This window comes from Oratosquilla oratoria, chromosome 16 (assembly GCF_046742065.1).
Source record: "Oratosquilla oratoria isolate Oo_2021 chromosome 16, ASM4674206v1, whole genome shotgun sequence".
In the NCBI taxonomy this organism is placed as follows: domain Eukaryota; kingdom Metazoa; phylum Arthropoda; class Malacostraca; order Stomatopoda; family Squillidae; genus Oratosquilla; species Oratosquilla oratoria.
In genome coordinates this window covers 64,458,923-64,484,499 of record NC_134792.1, presented here as the reverse complement: position 1 = coordinate 64,484,499, position 25,577 = coordinate 64,458,923, and the positions used below count along the sequence as shown (strand labels likewise).

General features: G+C 41.0%; 1 protein-coding gene across 1 annotated transcript in view; it reads right to left on the bottom strand.

The window, feature by feature from the left end:
* Positions 1–312: 312 nt before the first annotated feature.
* Positions 313–25,577, bottom strand: part of l(2)k09022 (HEAT repeat containing 1 homolog l(2)k09022) — a 62,422-nt gene continuing 37,157 nt past the window's right edge. The window contains exons 18-34 of the mRNA XM_076200016.1: positions 25,258–25,493; positions 22,859–22,980; positions 20,881–21,009; positions 20,583–20,751; positions 20,154–20,339; positions 17,261–17,412; positions 14,909–15,029; positions 14,026–14,209; positions 12,188–12,387; positions 11,016–11,191; positions 9,656–9,853; positions 8,945–9,103; positions 6,564–6,730; positions 5,274–5,397; positions 4,432–4,581; positions 3,795–3,956; positions 313–532 (exon numbers count right to left, since the gene is read on the bottom strand). Coding sequence (XP_076056131.1) covers positions 329–532; positions 3,795–3,956; positions 4,432–4,581; positions 5,274–5,397; positions 6,564–6,730; positions 8,945–9,103; positions 9,656–9,853; positions 11,016–11,191; positions 12,188–12,387; positions 14,026–14,209; positions 14,909–15,029; positions 17,261–17,412; positions 20,154–20,339; positions 20,583–20,751; positions 20,881–21,009; positions 22,859–22,980; positions 25,258–25,493 — 2,839 coding nt within the window. The 3' untranslated portion in view covers positions 313–328. The remainder of the gene's footprint in view (positions 533–3,794; positions 3,957–4,431; positions 4,582–5,273; positions 5,398–6,563; positions 6,731–8,944; positions 9,104–9,655; positions 9,854–11,015; positions 11,192–12,187; positions 12,388–14,025; positions 14,210–14,908; positions 15,030–17,260; positions 17,413–20,153; positions 20,340–20,582; positions 20,752–20,880; positions 21,010–22,858; positions 22,981–25,257; positions 25,494–25,577) is intronic.

Here is a 25,577-nt window from a genome sequence, read left to right as displayed (position 1 = left end):
GCTGTTGGAGTGGATGTATATACAAGAAAATTAACACAGATTGGGGCTCAAGTATCCTTGCTAGTTGTGTAATTTCTGCTTATTGATACACTAGGAGTCCTGTATTACCACCCTATATCTAAATTACCTTACTTGCTTATTCACCTTTGGGTGCCTCAGGATATTCCCTAGCATGGTATGCACTTTAAACAATCATAACATGAATCAAAAGTAATCTTAGTCTGAAGTGGGTTTAGATTTTAGTTTTCATTTCTGTGTACAATGATTCTTCTCACCATTTGTGTGAAAACAAAAGAATGGAATAAAAAAACCTTCACATGTATACATTTTAATCAAGATAAGTTTTAAGGCTATCCCCTAATATATTTTCCATTTTAACAAATATATTTTTAGTCTTTACTTCGACTTCAGTATTAAGACTTTCTAAGACTTCCGTTACATATGGAATGGTGTCTGCTAGAAGAGGTTGCAAGTAATCTTCTCCAAGCTGGTCAACCAGTGCTTCAAACATGTCAAGAGCAGCAAGTATTACCTGTAAAATGCAATTAATTACACGATTATCAAGGAGGACTATAATTTACAAAAATATAATATTATGTGGGTACTGACCAATTGTCTGAGAAACCTAGAAGAAAAAAAATCATTCAATCCTATCCAAGTTCTCTCTCACAGGAGATCTGTTGCAGTCATAGCCTGATTTATCCCATGAGTTACTCATTGAAGAGTTCTTGTACTGTTGTTTGAAGTAACTGAGTGAGGGAGTGTAGTATTAGGTCATCTGTGGTTTCTATGTGGTGGTTACACCTTGGGATCTTGATGTCTCTTTAGGCATATTCTGTGTTAGTGTGGTCTTGGTAAAGGATGGTGTCCTGAATGTAGGTGTGCTAGCATCACTCTTGCCTGTCTTGGAAGTGATTTCTCTGCTGGATTGATTTCTGGAGGATTTTGTGAACTAAGGAGTTTGGTATCTGTTGAGGAGTGCTTGTCTATTAACTTGTGTATATATACCTTTGTATGGACATTGCGAGGTGTAGGGGGTGGGTTGTTGCAATGCAGTCATTGCTCCAGTATGGGGTACTGAGTACCTTTCTTTTTTGTTTTTTATAAACATTATAAACACTGGAAACTGATCTGTGGTGTCCTACATGACACTATAGAGAAATGAGATGTTAGTATATTAGCATCATTCTTCTGAAGAAGCCATTGAGTGAAACTAGTCAGGAACAAACTCAAGACTTTGATGTCTTCTTCAACACCTTGTCATTTAAAACTGCACTTCATTTCATTCTCAGTAATACATATGAGAGGTGCAAAGAAAAGAGAAGTGAAGTAAAGCACAAGGTAAATGAGGCAAAGAGGAGAGTAGATGTGAAATGGGGTAAGAGTATAACAGAAATTTTTGAAAGTAATAAAATGATGTTTTGGAAAGAAATTAAGAAACGAAGAGGAGGTGAATCAAGTAGAGAAGAAAAGGTAAAAGGTGCAGATGGAGAGATGATAATGGAAGAGAAGGCAGTAAGGGGACGATGGGCAGAGTATTTTAGGGAGTTACTAAATGTGAAGGAGGATAGGGAGGGCAAGATTGTTGCAGTGGGAAGTGTTAAGAAAATGACCATGGTTAGTGAGGAAAATGGAGCAGAAATAAGGAAGGATGAAGTGAAGGCAGTTGTTAAGATGATGAGAGCAGGTAAGGCACCTGGGTTGCATGGATGCCATGCAGAATGTTTAAAAAAAGGAGGTATAGTGATGGTGGACTGGTGTGGTGAGGTTATTTTAATGTTTGCTGGAGAGAGGGTAGAGTGCTGGAAGACTGGAGGAGTGCCTGTATAGTTCCAGAGGGATTAGCTTGTTATGTGTAGTTGGGAAGGCTTATGGGAGGGTCTTGATTGAGAGGATTAGGAGAGGAACAGAGGGAGTAATTGGTGAGGAACAGTGTGGATTTAGGACAGGTAGAGGTTGTGTAGATCAGATTTTTGTGGTGAAACAGATATGTGAAAAAGCTATAAGAAAAGGTAAGGATGTACTTTGGGCTTTTATGGATCTGGAAAAGGCTTATGACAGGGTAGACAGGAAAGAACTGTGGGAGGTTTTGCAGATATACAGGATAGGAAGAAAACTTCTAGGGGCTGTCAAGAGTTTTTACGAGAGTAGTAGATCATGTGTCAGGATTAGAAATGGAGGGAGTGAGTGGTTTGAGGTAAAGGTGGGACTTCGTCAGGGATGTGTTATGTTGCCCTGGCTGTTCAACTTATACATGGATGGGTGGTGCGAGAGGTAAATGCAAGGGTGGTGGGTCAGGGACAGGAGATGTTTAAAGAAAATAGAGAAAAGTGGGAGGTGAGCCAGCTGTTGTTTGCGGATGACACTGCGCTTGTAGCAGGATCAGAGGAGGGATTGAGGAAGTTGGTGACAGAGTTTGGGAGAGTGTGTGAAAGAAGAAAGTTGAAGATAAATGTGGGTAAAAGTAAGGTGATGAGATGTACAAGGGGTGAAAGTGGCAGCAGACTGGAAGTGAGCATTAAGGGAGAGCGACTGGAGGAAGTGGATAGTTTTAGATACTTGGGTGCGAATGTGGCAGGAAAGGGTGGAGTGGAGGTGGAGGTAGAATGTAGATTGAGAGAAGCGAGTAAATGCCTTGGTGGATTAAATAGTGTAATGAGAGAGACATTTGGGAATGGAGGCTAAGAGGAGATTGTATAAAGGTGTGATTGTGCCAACAGCACTGTATGGGGCAGAAAGTAGAAACATGGAACATAAGAGAGGAAGAGAGGAGTTTGAATGTGTTTGGGGGGTATTGGCTGGATAGAGAGAGAAATGAGGAGGTGAAGAACAGAACAGGGGTGGTAAGGGAGTTGGGAGATAGGGTGGATGAAAGTGTATGGGATGGTTTGGACACATGGAAAGAATGAGTGAAGAAAGATTAGTAAAAGAGGTATGGAAGGCACATGTGGAGAGAGTGAACATGAGGGGGCGACCTAGGATGAGATGGATGGGGTGAAAGGGGCTTTGGGGAAGAGGGGAATGTCTGTTGAGGAATGACAGGAGAGGACAGAAGACAGGGGTGAATAAAGAATGGTTGTATATGGATGATGTTGTGATGCATGAGGTGGAATGGGTGGGGGGGATGAGGGGGTGAGGTAGTATGTGTGAGAAAAATTTAAGACGCAGCCCAAAGGGATTTCTTCCTGTCTTCTCCCTTTCTGCATAAAGGGACGCAGAGAGTGGGGGGGCAATTTAATGAAGCGGCCTTCCTGTGGATGTGCTGTGTCTTGCGACACTGCTTCTGACCCAGGGCAGTGGACAAGATGCAGGGATGACCCATCATCCAGGAGGTGCCAAGATAAGAGGGAGGGTAGAGGGTGGAGGGGAGTGGAGTGTATCAGAGATGGAATGGGCGGGAATGGTTTTTGTGCCATTGTTTTTTGGCTACCTTCCTTGTAAGGGGGGAAAAAGCCTTTGGTATATGTATGTATGTACTACCAGTTCATCACAGTACACTGTTCTCATGGAAAAATCATCACATAGTCTATACATTCTTCTCTGTCACATACATACATACATTCTTGCTTGTTCAACATTCTAACCAGTAGTGCTTATATTTTCTCTCATTTCATCAAACTCTTTTCCTTGGTCTACCACTTGCTCTCACTCCAGGCCCATCAATATACATGAATTCTTTAAGGATATCTACACTCGTCCATTTTCACATTATTACCAAGCTTTCTTAGATTGAACTGTCCTACAACTTCTGAACAACAGCTTTTAGAAAAATGTGCATAACTTCACACCCATACCTTTGGATCATCATCATTCCTAACACGCAGAAGAATTTGACGATTAATATCCTTCCATAATGAGTCATCACCAACTGCAATTGTAAACTTGACCACACAAGGAATCAGATGATCTGACAACCGCTTCTTGTAGGCTGACTCATCACCAATGTTGTTTTCAAGCTGCACATGAAAGAGAAGTAATTCATTAACAATGCTACAACTAAAAGGATGAAGCATTAACACTATGGATGTGGCAAATTTGAGGTTTCCTCAACAGGTCATTTGGTTATGATCACAACTGCTCCTGAAGAACTGACAAGAAAATTCTTCTGACCTCTGACCCAGTCTTGTAGCACCAACTACATCAATTTTATGTACTACAGAGATTTTTGTGATGTCCCTGAGGTCACAGACCATTCTTTGTAATGTTACAAAGATTCCCAGTTTCCCTTACAAGGGAGGTACCCAGGCAAGCCATACAACTACCCCTATCCATTACTCAATCTAATAACCTGGTTACACCATGAAGCACACATCATTACATAATTTCAAACTAATGAAAAGGTTGGCCATAAGGCTCAAATCATTAAATACAATTAATATTATTAAAAAACTGAATCAGTTTAAGAAGAAATACTACAGCCTTTCTACTGACCTGATCCAATAATGGCAGCAGCATGATCTCAAAGCGCTCCTGATTTGTGAAATTGACAGAGTCATATAAGAAGATTTTTGTCAGTGTATCTATGATGTAATTCAATAAAATGCATGTCTTCTTATCAGCACTGCTTCTTGATCCAAACACCTGAGGAGATATCATAAAAATATATATAGGTATTTCATAATATTGTATGACTAAACCCTGTTCAACAGACATTTCACGTGTATCCAAAACTCACTTAATTCTCATTCTTCCTCTCAGGCAGGCTCCATTCACTTCTGCTTTCTACACTCTTTCACTAATCTTTCCTTATTCATTCTTTCTTTTCATATCCCCAAACCACCTCAGCATTCTCTTATCTACCCAATTCAACGACTCCGTTCCTCACCTTTTTCTGTCTCACTTTGGCATCTTTCATTTTATCCGTTCTTGTAACACATCATATTTCTCAAACACTTCATCTAAAATATTCCCTCTTCTTCTCTACCTTCTGTATAGTCCAAGTCTCCATACAGCACCATAGGCACAATCATTCCATACACCCTTGTCTTTGCATTTATTCTCAAATATTAAATAACTTAGATAAAGAAACAGTGTGTGCAAATACTATTCAAGATTTAAAGAAAAACCTTGATGCTGGGAGATACAAAGACGGGTCACTACAAGCATAACTCCCTTCCCGTCTAATACAACTAGGTAAATACCTATTTCTCATCGCACTTTTCATTCCAACTTGACATTTATTCATTTCCTTTCAATTATAAACATATGAAGACAAATAAATCTTTGTACAACTTAATTAAGACATAATTCTATACTATGATGAAAGGTCTTACCATGTTTGAACTATTCAAAGTATTATTTTCATTCAAGAGCTTGGCCATTCGCGAGTATAAATGGTCAGCAAGTTTAGCCTTGAGGAACAATATTTTGAGGGCTCCAGCAAGAGAATCTGCAAATCTGTAAAGTAAAATCACAGTTAATTTTCTTCATGATGATATTGATACACATATCTTAAATAATATTCAATAAAGAATCCATCAATACTCTGCTGATCCTAACTTCATGGGGAATATTTTGTAATTCTCTGAGTTCAATGAATTTCCCCCCAAATTGTTTATGTTCCTATATCCATATGCCTCACAGCTTTGGCTGTGAAGCCCTGCTGTGGAGGTGCTGTGTATGTGCATTATGCCAATCAATTGGTCACCCCCAGTTCTCCTGCACAAGATCTGTGGCTCCTATGAGTCACCACACCAACAGTTAAACTCATAAATCACTTTGTGAAGAAATTTTGTATTGCAGTCTGGAAAGAATAAGTGTAGAAGAGTATAAGATGCTCATGTCTTTCGTGTGTGTGTAGTTCCATCTGGGGCAACTGGTTTCTATGGTCAATACTGTTAAAACAGCAAACATCACCAACATCTACATACCACCCACCACATCGACATTCTAAGGACACACACTCCAACTTTAACATACATACATATACCAAAGGCTTTTTCCCCCTTACATGGGGGGTAGCCAAAAAGAAAAAGGCATAGAAAACACTCCCACACATTTCATTTCCCATATATTCCACTCCCCTCCACCCTCCTTCTCTTGGCACCTCCTAGATGACGGGTCATCCCTGCATCCTGTGTGTGTGTATGTATATACATATATATATATATATATATATAAATGTATATACATATATATACATATATATATATATATATATATATATATATATATATATATCTGTATATCTATCTGTATATATATATCTCTATATATATATTTATATATATATGTATATTTGTATGTATATTTATTTATATGTATATATTTATATATCTGTGTATATATATATATATATATATATATATATATATATAAATGTATATACATATATATACATATATATATATATATATATATATATATATGTTTACATATATGAACTAAAAATAGAGCACTGATTAACTGTATATGGTCATCAATCTATAGATGTGTTAGCATGCAGTCTACATATACCAAACTTGTCTATCAAACAAGACATATTCTTATTATCTGTACTGTTACTATAATAAACAAAATTGCAATCATGTCATTAATTTGACAAACAATCATGCAAAAATTACCTAAAGAATGTAATTAATCTTTCTGGTTGATCCTTTACAGATTCAAATGCCCAATGCTGAATTGAAAGGAAGATTGCTATGTTGTCATCCTCATTCAGGCGAAGAAGAAGGCGGACAAGGGCAGAAATAACACCACCTTCAACACGAATCATGAATTCACTCTCACTCTGTGGGAAAATGATGAATGTTAATTAAGTAGTTCAGTAAATAAATAATACATACATATACCAAATGCTTTTTCCCCCTTACAAGGAAAATATAAAAAAAAGGCACAGAAACCACTTCAACCCATTCCATCCCCAACATACTCCACTCCACTCTACCCTCTTCTCTCCCTCTTATCTTGGCACCTCCTGGATGACAGGTCATCCCTGCATCTTGTCCACTGCCCTGGGTCAGAAGCAGTGCCACAAGCCAAGGGCTTTTTCCCCCTTACAAGGGAGGTAGTAAATAAATAATAATAATAATAATACATACATATACCAAGGGCATTTTCCCCCCTTACAAGGGAGGTAGTAAATAAATAATACATATACCAAGGGCATTTTCACCCCTTACAAGGGAGGTAGTAAATAAATAATAATAATACATATACCAAGGGCATTTCCCCCCCCCTTACAAGGGAGGTAGCCAAAGTCAAAAGGTATAATTCCACTCCCACCCATTCCACCCCCTAAACCCTCCCACCTCATCTTGGCTCCTCCTGGATGACGGGTCATCCCTGCATCCCTGTTTGGGGTACTGGATGCATGTTATTATGAGGTAAAAATCTACTTAGTAGCATGCAACTGATACTTTAGAATCTATATGGAGCATAACTATGGACCAGAGCCACACATCATTTTGTCTGTGTTTGAGGAAATATCTTAGAGAAAATATGCTATTCTACTCGTACTACAACTGTCCCTCCATTATGCTGCCCCCACATTCTTAATACTGTCCTGTACCACTTCTCTGAATATATATTTCCATTTTCACCAAACTGTGGTAGGGGAAAAAGAATGCTGCCACCAAGCTTTCCCACTTGGGTCGAAAAAGGCAACTAAAATGGAATGGAGGATAGGACTTGGCACCCTACTCTCTGTAGCCCTAAAGAGTAAATTCCTAAAAAAAATAAGTCACGGCATACATCTACCCCTACCCGTTTCACTCATCCATCACCCTAGCTTCCCTCCCCTCTTAGCTTTGAATGAAATAATAATAATAACTGTTCTACAAGTTGAATTTAATGAAGTGGCCTTGCTGTGGATGTGCTGTGTCTTGCGACACTGCTTCTGACCCAGGGCAGTGGACAAGGTGCAGGGATGACCCGTCATTCAGGAGGTGCTAAGATAAGAGGGAGGGTGGAGGGATGTGGAGTGTATTCAGGGATGGAATGGGTGGGAATGATTTTATGCCTTTTTCTTTTTGGCTACCCCCCTTGTAAGGGGGAAAAAGCCTTGGTATATGTATGTATGTATGTATGTATGTATGTACAAGTTGAAAACCTGCAGCCCTATAGCAGCTGGCAACAGTCCTTGGTCCTTCCCACAAATCTCTCTGGGAAGATGCTTTGTAATGTTCTGTGTGTTGTATTGGTGTGGGACTGTTTCTGTCATTTGATGAAAGTAATGAAAGAAGAGGAGAGGGGAGGTTGCTGGTTGTCATTTCTCTATGTGTGAATAGGTGTTGGAAATACAGTTGACTGATGCTAAAAGATATTCTGGACCCAGTTCTGGGACCAAATGTCAGCCCCTAAAGGCTGCACCTCTTGATGGAAATGTAGGGGTTGATGGGTTTTAAAAACGGGCAGCTCTGCACAACATCTTGCAGGACCATCATTGGTCCCCAGTACAATAAACTAAGGAACCAATGACTGGTACTGTACCTACAAATGATCATTCTACAAGTCAGAAGTCAAAGAACCCCCCTGCTATCTATATTCAACACTAAACACTTATCCCCATTTGGAGGTTAAGCTTTTTTGTTCTTTAAATTTCTTATACATTATCTCTTCTTGAGTATGTGTGAGAAATAATTTGACACAGCCTGAAGGGATTTCTCCCCATCTCCTTTTCTGCATAAGGGGATGGAGAGGGGGGGTTGCCGATTTAATGAAGCAGCCTTGCTGTGGATGTGCCGTGTCTTGCGGCACTGCTTCTGACCCATGGCAGAGGGCGAGATGCAGGGATGACCCATCATCCAGGAGGTGTCAAGATAAGAGGGAGGGAAGAGGGTGGAGAAGAGTGGAGTGTGATAGGGATGGAATGGGTGGGAGTGGTTTTCATGCCTTTATTTTTTGGCTACCTCCCTTATAAGGGGGAAAAAAAGCCTTTGGTATATGTATGTATGTATGAATGTATCTCTTCTTGAATATTACAGAATAAAGCCTGTACACGTACCTCTTTTGTCCGCAGAATAAGAGCTTCCTTGAACAAATCAATAAGTAGATCCTTATGCAATCGAAGAACATCTGGGGAAACATGCCCAACGAAAGACTCAACTAATGACATATGAGACAACAGGGCAGAAGGTTGGGACTTCTGAAGTTTGTGGTATGCCTGAAAGGAAAAAATATATATGGAGGAATCTATAACACAGAAGCATGAAAACAAAATGGTGTGGTTACTATAATGAAATACAATATGAACATTCATTAAATCTGTTGTCCCAGGTCTCTCTCTTGCAGGGTACCCACAGATCCTGGGTACCCAGATTGGCCAACAAGTACATTATGTGTTGTTGTTTTGGTATTTATAATGTAAATGGATTTAGAAAGAAGGAAGGAGAAGGTCACATATCCTACAATGTATCAAAAACTAGACATTCAAATGTACAAATTCAACAATACAGGAATACCTCACTATACAACCAAGTTGTGTTCCCAGCTGACTGGTCGCAATGCGAAAATTCGTATATCGAGGTGGGTTTTACATGTAAATAGGGGGGTTGTGTTCATGGACCCTGTCAACCCCTTCCTCAATTTTTGCCTGTGGCTTTCACATAAACCTAACATTTGTTTTACCTACTTTATAGCACTCGGTCGTATAGTGAGGTATTCCTGTACTTGTTATTCATCTTAAGTCATGACATCTATGATTGAGAATACTCACCTCCACCAGCCGTGGTATGAGGACACGTGGTTCTACATTTTGTGCAAGAATGTCTTTGATGGAATGTAACCTGATCATGAGACGAGACTCTTTGGTTCCAGCTTCTGTCGTTATTTCCTTCTGGGATGACACAGTGCACAGAACTTCAATCATTGACCCCAAGTATGGGGACAAGAACTGGGGGATGTTTTCTACTGCCTGAAAAGTAGATCAGAAATAAGAAAAGGAAAAAAATAACATACATCCAAACACACACACACACACACATATATATATGGTGATGGATGGTTGATATCCCCCAAAAGCCACAGTGCCCTCAGATAGAAACAGATTACCCAACCCGTATCAATAGTACTTTACAACTCTTTATTTCCACCCACAGGTACATACATATACCAAGGCTTTCTCCCCCTTACAAGGGGGGTAGCCAAAAAGGAAAAGGCATAAAATCATTCCCACCCATTCCATCCCTGAATACACTCCACAACCCTCCACCCTCCCTCTTATCTTAGCACCTCCTGAATGACCCACAGGTGAAGGCCCAAAATAATGGAACCTAGTCTCATGAGTAGAAGACACATCAATCACCCATTTACACACAAGGCTCTTCCCCTTGTAAGGTAGGAGCTGAGGCAAAGCACACACCCACATCTTAAACATATAAAACTAATTTAATCATCCCTCCTATCTCGTCACCTTAGGGATGAAGGGTTGTTCTGTCTCCTACCACACTGCTTGCTCTTCCACAGCAGGGCCATACAACTGAATCTGGTTTACCTCCATGAATTCACAATATTGCAACCACATTCTTCATCCATTTAAATTATAGGGGTCACATGAAGATTTGTCACCCCAGAATGCCTACATGAAGAATCGTCACCCCATGAGATCCCACCTGAAGAACTGTCACTCCATACACTGAATATCAACAGTGGAATAAAAATTAGGTTAGGTTAGGTTAGGTTACGTTATGTTAAGTTAGGTTAGGTTGAATAAATGTTATGATTATTGTCATCAACTTATACAAATGAAGAATCGTAATCCCAGGATGGCCCACATGAAGAATTATCACCCTAGGATAGCCCACATGAAGAATTGTCACCCTGTCCAAGTCTGGGGTGACATCCCTTATAAGGGGGAAGAACCCTTTGGTATATAGACAGACTGATGAAGCAAACGAGAGACATCCCTTTCAGCTGTATCATCTTGCCATCCATTCACTACCTCCCTTCTGTCACTCCTGTTTTGTACTATATTCCCTCCAGGAATATTCCAAGACACATATACTACAAATGCATCAAACACTGAATATATTACCCAACCTTGTAAATTCTCAATTCCAAACTGAGTCACTTCTCACCTTGTGCAAAGCTGTAGCTGATGCAAGAACAATATAGTCAGCATCATTTGAATTGGACATATGGCTAATGAGAGCTGGAATCAACTTAGGCAAATGAGGTACTGAGTGAGCTTTCACTGATGCTACACACTCAGCTATCACCAGCAATGCCTGTGTAGTGAGCTTTGATGATGTATCTGGAAAAAAAAGGAGAAAACTTAGAAAGGAAGGAAAAAAAAATATATATATATATATATTCATATATACAACCACATCCATGTGGATGGTTTGAACACATGGAAAGAATGGGTGAAGAGGGATGAGTGAAAGAGGTGTGAAAGGCAGAGGTGGGGGGGAGAGTGAATTTGGGGGGCAACCAAGGGTGGTATGGATGGATGAATGGATGGGGTGAAGGGGGCATTGAGGGAGGGGAATGTCTGTCGAGCAAGGGAGGGAGAAGGCAGGAGATAGGGATGAGTAGAGAGTGGCTGTGTATAGATGATACTGTTATGCAAGGGAGGGGTGAGAGATGGGAGGTTAGGGGGTGCTATGTGTGAATGATATTTTGATGCAGCCTGAAGAGATTTCTCTCCATCTTCTCTTGTTCTACACGATAGGGCGGAGAGGGGGGTCGCCAATTCATTGAAACTGCCTTCCTGTGGATGTGCTGTGTCTTACTACAATGCTTCTGACCTAGGGCAGTGGATGGAATACAGGGATGACCTATCATCCATGAGGAGCTATGATGAGAGGGAGGAGGGGATGGTGGAGGGGAAAGGAATGGGTGGGAGTGGGTACATGCCTTTGACTTGTCTACTTCCCTTATAGGGGGGGGGAAATATCTTAATATATATATATATAAACACAAAATTGGCCTGACAACACATACCAGCAGTCTCAGATGCAATTATCACATAGAAGAGTATCTTTCACTACATTGTCTTATACTCGCTCTTTCCAGACAACAACATAAAATCTCTTCATTGAGTGACTTTTGGAATGAAGCAGTGGCCATGGTTGGTTTCTTGAGGCCCATGGGTCTCCTCCAAGGAAGAACCAAGGCAACTGAGTAGTTGACTGATCAACTGCACCACACATACAAAATGAAATACCCCGGTTATGGGGAAAAATCAACAGATGATAACTATTCTATAAGAAATTAGTAGTCAGCATAGATATACCAAACTTCTCACCTTCATTACAGAGGATTGTTACTGCTGTTTGCAAAACAAAAGTGAATGTTGCTGGTGAAACCTTGTGATGACTTAGCAGCTTGATTAGCAACTGAAGAGAATATAATGCAGCTTGCTGATTTTCCAAGTTCTCCTTATTTGATGTACTAATGTTAATAAGCTTCTTCATAAATGGCACCAGGTTTTCTATGTGGTCTTCGCTGGAACAGACAATATCATAATTTGCAAAGGTATAAATGATAACTAAATATTTCAATTCTTTGTCCAGGTTCTCTTTAAAAAGGCTATCACACTGGGCTATTTTTCCTCCCACATCCTTTCTCCAATCTCCATTTGAATAACCAGAATTTGACTTCGCTTACATAAATCTAGACTTCTCTAAGAACATTTCAACAGTATGTCTCCCTCCCTCCCCCTATTCCCCCAGTTCTTCTTATTTAATTTCAGTCATGTATATTATGACTATGTAGTTGAAAAAGTTGTAACAAGCAAAACATCATACTAATAAAGGCTCTGTCCCCACATTTTGTGTTTATTTTGATGGAATTAAGGTGTTCTGTCCAGGGTTGCTTGTCTGGTGATTTGTGTGTATATATACTTCTGTAAGAATGTACTCTCCTTTTATGCAAGGGGGAGACGGAGAGGGGGGGTCGCCGATTTAATGAAGCGGCCTTGCTGTGGATGTGCTGTGTCTTGCGACACTGCTTCTGACCCGGGGCGGTGGACGAGGTGCAGGGATGACCCGTCCTCCAGGTGGTGCTTAGATGGGGGGGAGGGTGGAGGGGTGTGGAGCGTGTTCGGGGATGGAGTGGGTGGAGGTGATTTTGTGCCTTTCCCTTTTTGGCTACCTCCCTTGTAAAGGGGAAAAAAACCTTGGTATATGTATGTATGTAAGAATGTACTGTGGCATGTAGAGAAGCACAGGTTCTTGAAAAAGGACTCTTTTAGCAACAACCAGCACTTACATCCTCGGAGATCATATTGTGCTGAAGTCTGAGTCATGGAGGTGGTACAAGAGAGGTTTAAGGAGGGAGTACTACATATGAGGGATAAAGGAAGTTACAAGATACTTTTTTGAATGGATATCAGTCTCCAATTAGAAGTTTAAGGCAAATGTTGCAAGGATTATTTTTTTGTGATGTGTGGTGGGTTGTGTGCGTGATGTGTAAGGTGGGCAGGTTGAAGGGCTCTTGCATTCTTACGTCTATCTATCTACACCCTATATCTATCTATCTATCTATACCCAATACAGTGGGTGGGATACAGGGATGACCCATCATCCATGAGGAGCTAAGATGAGAAGGAAGAGGGGATGGTGGAGGGGAGTGGAATGGGTGAGAGTAGGTACATGCCCTTGACCTGGCTACTTCCCTTATAAGGGGGGATAAAAGCACTTGGTATATAGACAGACAGATAGACATGAGAATGCATGAGCCCTTACACTTCCCCGCCCCTCACATCACAGATCCAACCCACCACATATACATATATAAATACATATATATACCAAGGGTTTTTTCCCCCCTACAAGGATGAAAAAACCCTTTGTATATTGTATGTATGTATATAAGTATGTATGTATGTATGGTGAGTTGTGTCTATGTTATGTTGGGGTGATCATGTCTATTTATCTATATACTAAGTGCTTTTTCCCCTATTGTAAAGGAGATAGCTAAGTCAAAGGCACAAACTCATACCCATTCCACACCCCTCCTCCCTCTCATCTAACTCCTCATGGATGACGGGTCATCCCTGTATCCCGCCCACTGCCCTGGGTCAGAAGCAATGTAACAAGACACAGTACATCCATGTACATTTATGCATTCTAATGTACTCACTTGAAAAAACTAGAACTGGGTTGAAGTTTTGCAGCAAGCATTTCTGTTGCTCTGCATCTGATGAGGGCAATGCTCGAGTTAAGGAGACCAAGGATGACTCTGATGAAAGTCCCAGGAGGAAGGAGGGCATTGACTCTGTCCAAAACATCCAACAGCTTTCGTTGAAGAGCAAACCAGAAACGACCTGCAAGAAAACAATATTCTTATCAAAATGCCATTATATACCATTATTAAAATAATCAAATATATTACCTATGGCATGATGAGAAAAGAGAATGATGACAGAGAAGGAAACGAGAGAGAGAGAGAGAGAGAGAGAGAGAGAGAGAGAGAGAGAGAGAGAGAGAGAGAGAGAGAGAGAGAGAGAGAGAGAGAGAGAGAGAGAGAGAGACAGAGAGAGAGATAGAGAGAGAGAGAGAGAGAGGAAAATGGGAGGGGAAGGGCAAAGAAGAGGGGAGGGGGAGGGAAAAGGAGTGAGATGGGGATGGGGGACTGAGAGAAAGGAGGAGGAAGAGGAAGGAGAAGGCGGAGGAAGAGGAAGAAGGAGGGAGAGGAAGAAGGAGGGAGAGGAAGAAGGAGGGAGAGGAAGGAGGGAGATGAAGAGGACTGGAAGAGGGAAGGAAATGGGGGGAAGGGGAGGAAGGGGTATAGAGAGAAAAATACCTAATTAGGAACAAAGTGCTTCACATGGGGGGGGGGGCATGTGCCTGGGGGCACCGTTTAAATGGGGACGACAATTCTACCATCCCACCCACATCCCCCCACTAGGGGGAGGGGGGTTGGCATTGAGAATTTTGCCCCTGGGCAGCGCTTAGGCATGCAAGGGCTATGTAAGGAACCACTTGAGCATAGAGCAAGCAATATAAGACTGCAGCCATCTTACCACTTGGTGCTTCTCTGTGCTTGTTGCACGAGGCAGTCACTTGTCTCACATAAATCAGAATCTTCTTCAACAATTCCTCATAAAGACTGTGAAGTTCAGTAGTGTCCTCCATTTCAAAGACCTGAAAGGGTAAGAGATTTCCCTTAAAATGTATGTTATGTAGTTAAAGTGAAACAAAGGATTACAAAGGATTACAAAGGCGGAGCATGCCGACAGGAGACCTTTTGGTCCATATCTAGGTCGGATGCGAAAAAAAATCATAATAATAAAAAATAATAATGAAAAAAAAAACTATAATAATGTTTGCAACAAACAAAATACATAGATAAATGCATAGGTATAGTTGAATAACAAACAGGTAAACAGTAAATAATAATAAATTGACAACTAATAATAAATGAAAATCAAACAGACAAATGATAAAGCAAAAACAAATATAAAATAAATTATAATCATTACAGCATCTTGCTTAAGTGTTTATCTAAATCAGTCTTAAAGCTTCGAACTGAACTACATTGCACTACCTTAGCTATACTTGTTTTTTTTATGTAACTATATTCATATATCAGTGGTATTTTTCCCCTTGTAAAAGGGACTGGCCAAGTCAATGCATGTCTTGACTCTTCAAATGAGAAAAAGACTGACATGGGAATTCCAAATCCCCTCCTGTTGCCTCAATCAATTGCCTTTAACAACATATATGGGAACAGGGTCAAAGCATTTTTATTACCTACTATCATAGGATGGTTGTGTATGGAGGATGCTGTGATGCATGATAAGGAGTGGGTGGGGGAGTAAGTGTGGGTGAGGGAGTAAGTGTGAGAAATAAATTGACACAGTCCAAAGGGATTTCTTCCCATCTTCTCCTTTACTGCATGAAGGGATGGACAGGGGGGTCACCAATTTAATGAAGCCGCCTTGCTGTGGATGTGCTGTGTCTTGCGACACTGCTTCTGACCCAAGGCAGTGGACAGGATGCAGGGATGATCTGTCATCCAGGAGGTGCCAAGATAAGAGGGAGGGAAGAGGGTGGAGGGAAGTGGAGTATGTTGGGGATGATATGGGTGGGAGTGGTTTTTATGCCTTTGTTTTTTGGCTACCTCCCTTGTAAGGGGGAAAAAGCCTTTGGTATATGGATGTATGTACTACCATAGGATAGTTTGAGATGTATGCTAGGGGTTACAAGGTTGGATAGAATGAGAAACAAGGTGGAAAAGATGGAAGATTGGGTTGATGAAAGAGTATTGGGATGGTTTGGACACATGGAAAGAATGAATGAAGAAAGATTAGTAAAAGAGTTGTGGAAGGCAGAGGTGGATAGAATGAACATGTGGGGGCAACCAAAGATGAGATGGATGGATAGGGTGAAAGGAGTATTGAGCACGAGGGGGATGTCTGTTGAGCAGGGAAGGGAGAAGGTGGGAGACAGAGGTGAGTGGAGAATGGCTGTGTATAGATAATGCTGTGATGCAAGGGAGTGGGAGGGGGGATGGAGGAGTTAGGGAATGATTATGTACAACTGATATTTTGACACAGCCCAAAGGGCTGCTATTTTTCTGCATGAGGAGGCACCGATTAAGTGAATTGGTTTGTTGTGGATGTGCTGTCTTGCTGTATTGCTTCTGACCCAGGGCAATAGGAAGGATACAGGGATGACCCATCATCCATGAGGAGCTAGGGTAAAAGGGAGGAAAGGGTGGTGGGCGTTGAATAGGTGGGGATGAAATATGAAGGCATTTTGACTTTGGCTACCTTCCTTGTAAGGGGAAAAAACCGACTGGTATAGATAGATAGACATACAATCATAAGAGACTCGCTGGCTGAGTGAGTTAGAGCATCTCTACTTGTGCTGGTGGTCAAGGTGACAATGGTTCAATCACTACCATGAGCAAGTTGGACTAAATGTATAGTTCATTAAATTCTATGCTACAAAGTCCTCTGTATGCAGCACTGTCCTAGCCTTCTGAGGAACCTTCACAACATTAAACCAAATCAATATCATAGGAACATAAGAAGTGATGTCATTATTGGTGCAAGACATATTTGAGGACAGCCACAACGAGGGATAAAAGCATTCACTCTTACTTTCTACCTCCTTCATATTCGAATCTCTGTTCCATACACACTGTAAGTACAACCTCCTCTCCATACTTGCCCCCAAACCCTTATTTCTAATTTCACAAAAACATTTCCTTGATTCCTTTACCCAATAATCTACTTCAACATCAATTCCTCTATTCACCACCACATGCAATCCCAAAAATCCTGAAGTACTAACTGCATGAAACTAATGTAACCAGTACCTCATACATGGAAGGAAGATAGAGGGAGACATTTATGTAGACTACATACCTGTGCCACAAAGGAATCAGATGACAGCAGATGAGAGAGAAGTCCAGCACATGTGTACTTGTACTGCATGAATTGCTTGGCTGAATGGTTCTCCCATTTGATGGGGCTCTTCATAACCCTCATCACTTGTTGATCTTTTCTATGATCTTCCTCTGAAAAGGACAAATATAACAAAATAGTTCAATTCACTATATACATTTATACATACCAAAAGTGGACAAGGTGGACAAGGTGCAGGGATGACCCATCATCCAGGAGGTGCTCAGATAAGAGGGAGGGTGGAGGGGTGTGGAGTGTATTCAGGGATGGAATGGGTGGAAATGATTTTATGCCTTTTCCTTTTTGGCTACCTCCCTTGTAAGGGGGAAAAAGCCTTGGTATATGTATGTACAGCTACACAGAAAACTATCGTTAGTAGGGGTGTCGAAACATTCGCTAATGAACATAACCTTATGATACCGAAGGGTTGGTATTTCTGGGGTTCGAATTGTTCGAATTCCTTCTGAATGAATATGAATCGAATAATAGTTCCAGAGTTCATATGGATTCACTATGACATGATAATCTTATTTCCGATGGAGACTTCAACTTGTCTCAAATAGTTTCGTTGTTTTGTGTCAAAATGATTAGCGTGATTTACTAACGATAGTTTTCTGTGCAGCTGTACATACCAAAAGGCACTCTCTCTTTCTCTCTAATAAGAGGGATGGTCAAGTCATCCATACACCCATCCCATGCCTGCCCATTATCCGTTCATTCCCCCTTCCATCTTAGCACCTCATGCATAAAGGGTCATCCCTGGTCCCTGCCATATTGATAAAGTCAAAAGCTGTGCAGTAAGACACAGTACCTGAAAGCTGGAGTGGGTCTAATTACACCATTTCATTATATGACAACATCACCCCTAATTCCAATCTACTTGAAAAAACCTATAAAGCAAATGAGAACATCCCACTTCACACACAATTAAAACCCAAACACCTATCCCATCTCAGTACCCAGTGGTTCAAGGGGCAACCCTGAACCCTATCACACTTCTTGGGGCAAGGATCATGCTGCAAGGCATAGCACTTCCACAGCCAAGCCTAAAAACTGGAGATGGTTTACTCCCACATCTTCATCATATGGCAAGCCCCCCCCCCCCAAAAAAAAAAAAAAAAAAAAAACACACACAGTCATTCACTTGAAATAATTCATGAAGCTGATGGGAAGATCCCTTTTGGATCCATAAACTTTTCATCCATTCACAACTTCCAACTATTCACACCTATCTTTTACACTTATCTGCTAGAGAGACATTCCACATGTATCCAAAACTCTTAAAATACCCATTCAAAATATTATTAATTAACCAATATATATTTTCTAAAGCCCATTTGTTGTGTTCAACTTTAAAAATGAAACAAAATTTTATACATTTTACTGAAACTGGCTGTTCAACTTGTACATGGATGGGGTGGTGCGAGAGGTAAATGCAAGGGTGGTGGATCAGGGATTGGAGATGGTTGAAGAAAATAGAGAAAAGTGGGAGGTGAGCCAGCTGTTTTTTGCAGATGACACTGCACTTGTGACAGGATCGGAGGAGGGCTTGAGGAGGTTGGTGACAGTTTGGGAGAGTGTGTGATAGAAGAAAGTTGAAGATAAATGTGGGTAAAAGTAAGGTGATGAGATGTACAAGGGGTGAAAGTGGCAGCAGACTGGAAGTGAACATTAAAGGAGAGCGACAGGAGGAAGTGGATAGTTTTAGATACTAGGGTGCAAATGTGGCAGGAAAAGGTGGAGTGGAGGTGGAGGTAAAATGTAGATTAAGAGAAGCGAGTAAATGCCTTGATGGATTAAAAAGTGTAATGAGGAATAGACATTTGGGAATGGATGCTAAGAGGAGACTGTATGAAGGAGTGATTGTTCCAACAGCACTGTATGGGGCAGAAATATGGAACATAAGAGAGGAAGAGAGAAGGAGTTTAAATGTGTTTGAGATGAGGTGTCTGAGAAGTATGATAGGGGTTACTAGGCTGGATAGTGAGAAATGAGGAGGTGAGGAGGAGAACAGGGGTGGAAAAGGAGCTGGGAGATAGGGTTGATAAAAAAGTATTAGGATGGTTTGGACACATGGAAAGAATGAGTGAAGAAAGACTAGTAAAAGAAGTATGGAAGGCAGATGTGGAGGGAGTGAACATGAGGGGATGTCCTAGGATGAGGTGGATGGATGGGGTGAAAGGGGCTTTGGGGAAGAGGGGAATGTCTGTTGAGGAAGGACAGGAGAGGACAGAAGACAGGGGTGAATGGAGAATGGTTGTATATGGATGATGTTGTGATGCATGAGGTGGAATGGGTGGGGGAATGGTGGTTGAGGTAGTATGTGTGAGCAAAATTTGACGCAGCCCGAGGGGATTTCTCCCCGTCTTCTCCTTTTGTGCATTGGGGGACGGAGAAGGGGGGTCGCCGATTTAATGAAGCAGCCTTGCTGTGAAAGTGCTGTGCCTTGCGACACTGCTTCTGACCCAGGGCAGTGGACAAGGTGCAGGGATGACCCGTCATCCAGAAGGTGCTAAGATAAGAGGGAGGGTGGAGGGGAGTGGAGTGTATTCAGGGATGAAATGGGTGGGGATTTTATGCCTTTTTCTTTTTGGCTACCTCCCTTGTAAGGGGGAAAAAGCCTTGGTATATGTATGTATGTATGAAACTATTGTTATATTTTCAGCCCAGGGGCAGACTGAATGGTATCTGATCAGAATAAGACCCTCTTCAACCTAGGGTCTGCCCCAAACATGATATTCCATCATATTACCCATGACAAACTCATTAAAGTATACTATCACATTGCAGAATCCAAAGCTTAAAAACATGAGATACAAGTTTCAATATTGGATTAATTTCATGCACTACATACCTTTGTCTTCTGGTAGATTATTCAGATATTCCACTAACTGAGAGCATGCACGCAATTCATCCTTGACGCTCAACTGGGCACAGAGAACCAAGATAAACTCTATGTCTTTGGGTATACGTCGTTTCTCCTCCCCAACTTTCACAATTTCCTCGCTTGGTACGCTGCCCTTGGTGATGTGAGACTCCGCTGAAGAAAATCAGATGCCCAAAGCCTATGTCATTCCACTAATGATGAATTCATTCAATAATTATTTGCACATACACAGACATACATATATATCTATATCTAATACTGGGAAAGTGATGAGGAGCAATTGCTTTGCAGGTTATAGCCATTTTTAGATGAGAAGGATATAATAACAAATTTAAATTCCTTATCTACAAAGTGCAATATACCTCCTTTTCAGGTACTTTCAAACTAAAATTCTACCTAATAATGCTAAAAAGATCCAGAAATGTTTGTCTTGTCCAATGGTGCGAGTGAGATGGCTAAACAAGGGAAGCTTTCTGTGTTCAGGCAAGTCTGGAAGAGCATCTACAAATATCTGCACGATGTCAGCAAGTTTGGCGGTCATTTCCTCTTCACTATGGTTCTTGGACTGTGGATCATCAATATTAGAGACTAAATAAAGGCAGATTTTTCTTAAGCATTATAATATATGGAAGTAATATATATCATAGCATTTTTGGAAATTACAATATGATTCCTTCTAAGGTGAAAAACTTACATTTATGATTGTAGGAATCACAGCTTCAAAGGTCTGGTAGATGACTTGGAATGAATATGAGTCATCTCGATGAAAGAGTGAAGCACCCATAAACGTGAAGATTGCCATAACATTGTGCATAACAACATCCTTGAAGAAAAAAAAATAAAAGATATGAGTTTTCAGAGAGAATTTAGCTTCAGCAAATGACAACACACAGGATAAGATTTCAGATTTTGTGCTCAACAGAGGAATGAAGCCAAATAACAACAATGTACATAATATATCAATCAAGCCGCTGTTTGGTTTTCTCTTGTAGGAGAAATGTGGCCCCCAAGAAAGCAGCCATGGTCACTTCTTTGGCTCCCTAGGTCACTGAGTTAAGAAATTTTGTGTTTATGTGAATGTCAGATAGTGTAGTAATAGTTATTTTGTATCTTCTGTGAAGTAGTTGCACCTTGGGTAGTTGGTATTTGTTCCAAGGCCAATTCTGTGTTAATAAATTATATACAGGGAGGTGGCCTGAATGTGGGTGTACCAGTACAATTTTTGTTTGCTTGGGAGTGTTGTTGTTGTCGTTCCCTAGACTGTCTGTCTGAGCAGTCCCGTCTCCCCAAGGAATGCCACAGCCGAAACTGGGTTTTCCCACAAATCCTTTATAAAGTGTATGTTGTGTTGTTTGCGTGCATGATTGTGTATAATGCAGTCTTCCATTATGTGTTGTATGGTATGGGGTGAAGTGTTACATCCTGGGCAGCTGTTCACAATGCGGGAGCTTGGGAGTGTTCTCTCTCCTGGGTTGGTTTATTGGAGAGTGTGTTGAAAAGTATTAAATATAATAATTTTTGAGGGACCAGTCAGTTGAGTGTGGCCAGTAAGGTTAATAAGGCCAGGAAGTGTTAATTGAGAGGATTTGAGAATAGAGAGTAACAGTGAAAGGGCAGTATGAGTTTTGACAAATAAGGTGCAGAGATCAAATGTTTGTGGTAAGATATATATGTGAGAAGTATGAAATAAAAGTTATGGATGTTTTTATAATTTCATGGACTTGGAGAAAGGATATGATAGGATTAATAGACAAATTCTGAGACATATGGGGTAATGACTGAATGGTGACATCAAGTCACTACTATAGGGACTTTCTAGGGCACTCTATGGTGTGGTAAGGGACAGGGATGACCTTTCATCAATGAGGTGCTAAACTGGGAAGGGTGATGAACAGGTTTTGTTTGGGTGTGGGATGGGTGTAGGGTGCGTGTATGCTTCAACTTGGCCATCCACCTTATATGGGGAAAATGGCTTTATGGTTTACATGCATGTGTGAATTATGCAAGTGTGTACTTTGACTCGGCCATTCCCTCTAAACCTGTCAACGCTGAAAATTAATATCCATGTGAACAAGTTGCTTAAACACAGCAAAGGAAACATGGACTGGGAGTGAAGTGTTTATTCCTGACATTTTGTCTACTGACTTTTTCAAAGGAATGAGCATGCTGGATCAAGCAGTATGCTCATTCCTTTGAAAAAGTCAGTAGATGAAACATCAAGAATAACATTTCACTCCCAGTCCACATTTCCTTTGCCATGTTTAAGCAACCTGTCAACACTTTCACCTGCACCTGAAGGTACCGGCAATAGGGACTAACTACAGTAAACCCTCAATATAACAAACCATTTGTGGGGGAAGGGTCCAATGTTATATTCATAAACTTGGCATATCTGCATCTTTATACATATTCATTCATGCAATGCATGATGAGGTATGTGAGTTTGTGATTGTTATGTATGGAAACATGGTAAATAATCTCTATCAATCTATCCAAGAGCTTTTTCCCCATTATAAGGGAGGTAGCTAAGTCAACTTCCCCCTTTGATCAGCTCTTCATCATGCTATGCTACATTATATACTATTACTACAAGCACTAAGCCACAAAGGTATTACTTGAAAATTGAAAATTTCTTAAACAATATATCTTCTATTTCATACATTCAGACTTACTGGGAAAAGCTGGGATGCCTGAGTAAGGATGAGTAAGGCCCTTCGATGAGTATCTGGGTTGGAGGAGGACCTGATGCACTGAACAATGAGCTCTACATTAAGTGGTAGCCTCTGTGCAGCTCCTGATGCAAAGAAAACAAATGTGTAAGTAAATTACTAATGAAATATACGTGCAATATAGAGAACAGTACAGTACACAGAGCACAAATTTAAGCATCAGACACTGCCAAAACTGACATATAAATATCTTTAAATTTCACAAAATCTGCTTGATTTAAAAATTCAATCAATTGGGATCAAGGACTGGTAACTGCTTGTGGTAATCCAGTGGTTAAACTAGTCCTTTTTATGGGATTTTTCTCCCAGTTATTTTTGGAACATACATACATACAATCAAGGGGTTCTTCCCCCTAACAAGGGAGGTAACCAAAGTCAAAAGCCGTAATTCCACCGAAACCCATTTCATCCCCATTCACCACCCCTTCCTCCCTCCCTCTCATATTGGCTCCTCCTGGATGACGGGGTCATCGCTGCATCCCACCCATCACCTTAGAATGGAACATTTGGAACATATCTAAAATAACAATAGAAGGGACTGTAGAATGGATATTTTGATACAGATTGAAGGGATTCCTACCCATCTTCTCTATTTTCTGCATGAGGAAACAAGGAGGGAAAGTCAGCGTATGAGTGAAGCAGCCCTGCTGTGGACATGTTGTGTCTTGCTGCATTGCTTCTGACCCAGAGAGTGGACAGGAGATAGGGATCATCCCTCATCCACAAGGAGCTAAGATGAGGGGGAAACAATCGGTGGTGGATGGAAGTGGGTGCAAGCCTTGACTGGCTACCTCCCTTATAAGATGGATGATGAGGAGAAAGTTCCCTTAGCTGTCTGGCTGAGTAGTATCTTCTCCCTGAGGAATGTCATTGCTGGAATGGGATTTTCCCATAAATTCCTTATAGAATGTATGCTGTGTTGTTGGCATGTGTAATTGTGTACAAAGGAGTCTTCCATAATGTGTTGAATAGTATGGGGTGGAGTGTTACATCCTGGACTGATATCTGCAATTCATTCATCCATCCATCTCTGGTAATCTAGAAGGGCTGAAAGCCCTTGGCATATAGACATTACAGCCGTTGCCTCAAGTTTTACTGACTGGAAATCTGCAGCCCCATAGTTGTTTGCAAAAGTCCTTGGTTCTCAGGTCCCATAGGTATCTCTGGGAAACACCAATGAACTGCTGTGTTACAGAAGAACACTGATTTAATATGTGGTAGGATTCACAAGAGTTTGTTTTAAATCAGTTTCACCATCCAACATTGAAACAGTGCCAACACAGAATAGCCCTGGCCACAGTAACCAACCGGCCCAGATGCAATCATTGAATAGATGACACCAAGCTCCTATACTTCCCCACCCTAGCCTTACCCAGACAATAACAAAATATTTCTTCCTTGAGAGACTTATGGGCCAATTTGGTGGCAGGTGCCTGTTACCTAGGCGCTGTAGGTCTTCTGCATGAGAGGTCTGAGACAACAAACTGACTGATAAGGACAGAAGCTATGTTTGTGAGGTCCCATCCACAAGTCTCAAGTTCACATTTGTTGTCTGCCTGGATTGTTTCTCTTTTTATTTAACGAATTAATGCATCTGTGTAGAAAACTGTATTTCTTAATGTCCTTCCAGCATTCCCTCTTTTAAATTTCTTGTTACATTATGTTTATATTCTTTTATCTCACAGTAATGGACCTTACATGTCAATCTTGTTGACTCACTCCATAGTTTCAATGGCAGCAATCATGTTGCCTCTTTCTATTCTCTTTTTCAGTGAGGCAATTCCTAACTTGTCTAATTTTTTCTTGTACAATCTATTGACTATAGGGAGCATTTTAGTTACTGCTTTTTGTATTTATTTTTTCTTTTATATTTCCCTATGTTGGGAAAGAGGGGGATGTCTATTGAGGAAGGAAGAAAACAGAAGATAGGGGTGAGTGGACAATGGTTATGTAAGGATGATGCTGTGATGCATGGAAGGAAGTGGGTGAGAGTAGGGAATATGTGTGAATGATATTTTGATGCAGCCTGAAGGGATTTCTCGTCTTATCTTATTCTGCATGAGAGGTTGCCAATTAAATGAAGCATCCTTACTATGGATGTGTTGTGTCTTGATGCATTCACTCTGACCCAGGGCAGTGGGGGACATGCAGAGATGACCCATCATCCAGGAGGAACCATGAAAAGAGGGAGGGAAGGTGGTGTATGGGAGTGGAGTACGTGGGGATGAAATGGGTGGGAGAGGATTTATGCCTTTGACTTTGGTTACTTCCCTTGTAAGGGGGAAAAACACCTTGGTATATGTATGTACATATAGTTCCATGTGATACAGTCTGACTCTTACCTTTTCCAAGTTGCTCCATAGATGATTGAACCAAATGCTGAAGAGCAGACAAGATTTGTTGATGGACTACATCTGTGGCAGAGGAGCTTGAGGCTAGGGCCTGCTTCAGGTGCTGACACAGGGGTGACACCAACAACCAGGGTTCTTCTAGAGAGGCCATGACTCCAATGGTTTCCAGCATAAGACTCAACTTTTTCCAGGCCAGATCAGTTGCTTTTTCCTTTGCACTTTCACGTCTGAAAAGAAAACAAAAGAGGTCTCAACACCTTCTGGACAATATTGTTGTTGTTCGCTAGACTGTCTTTCCAAGCAGTCCCATC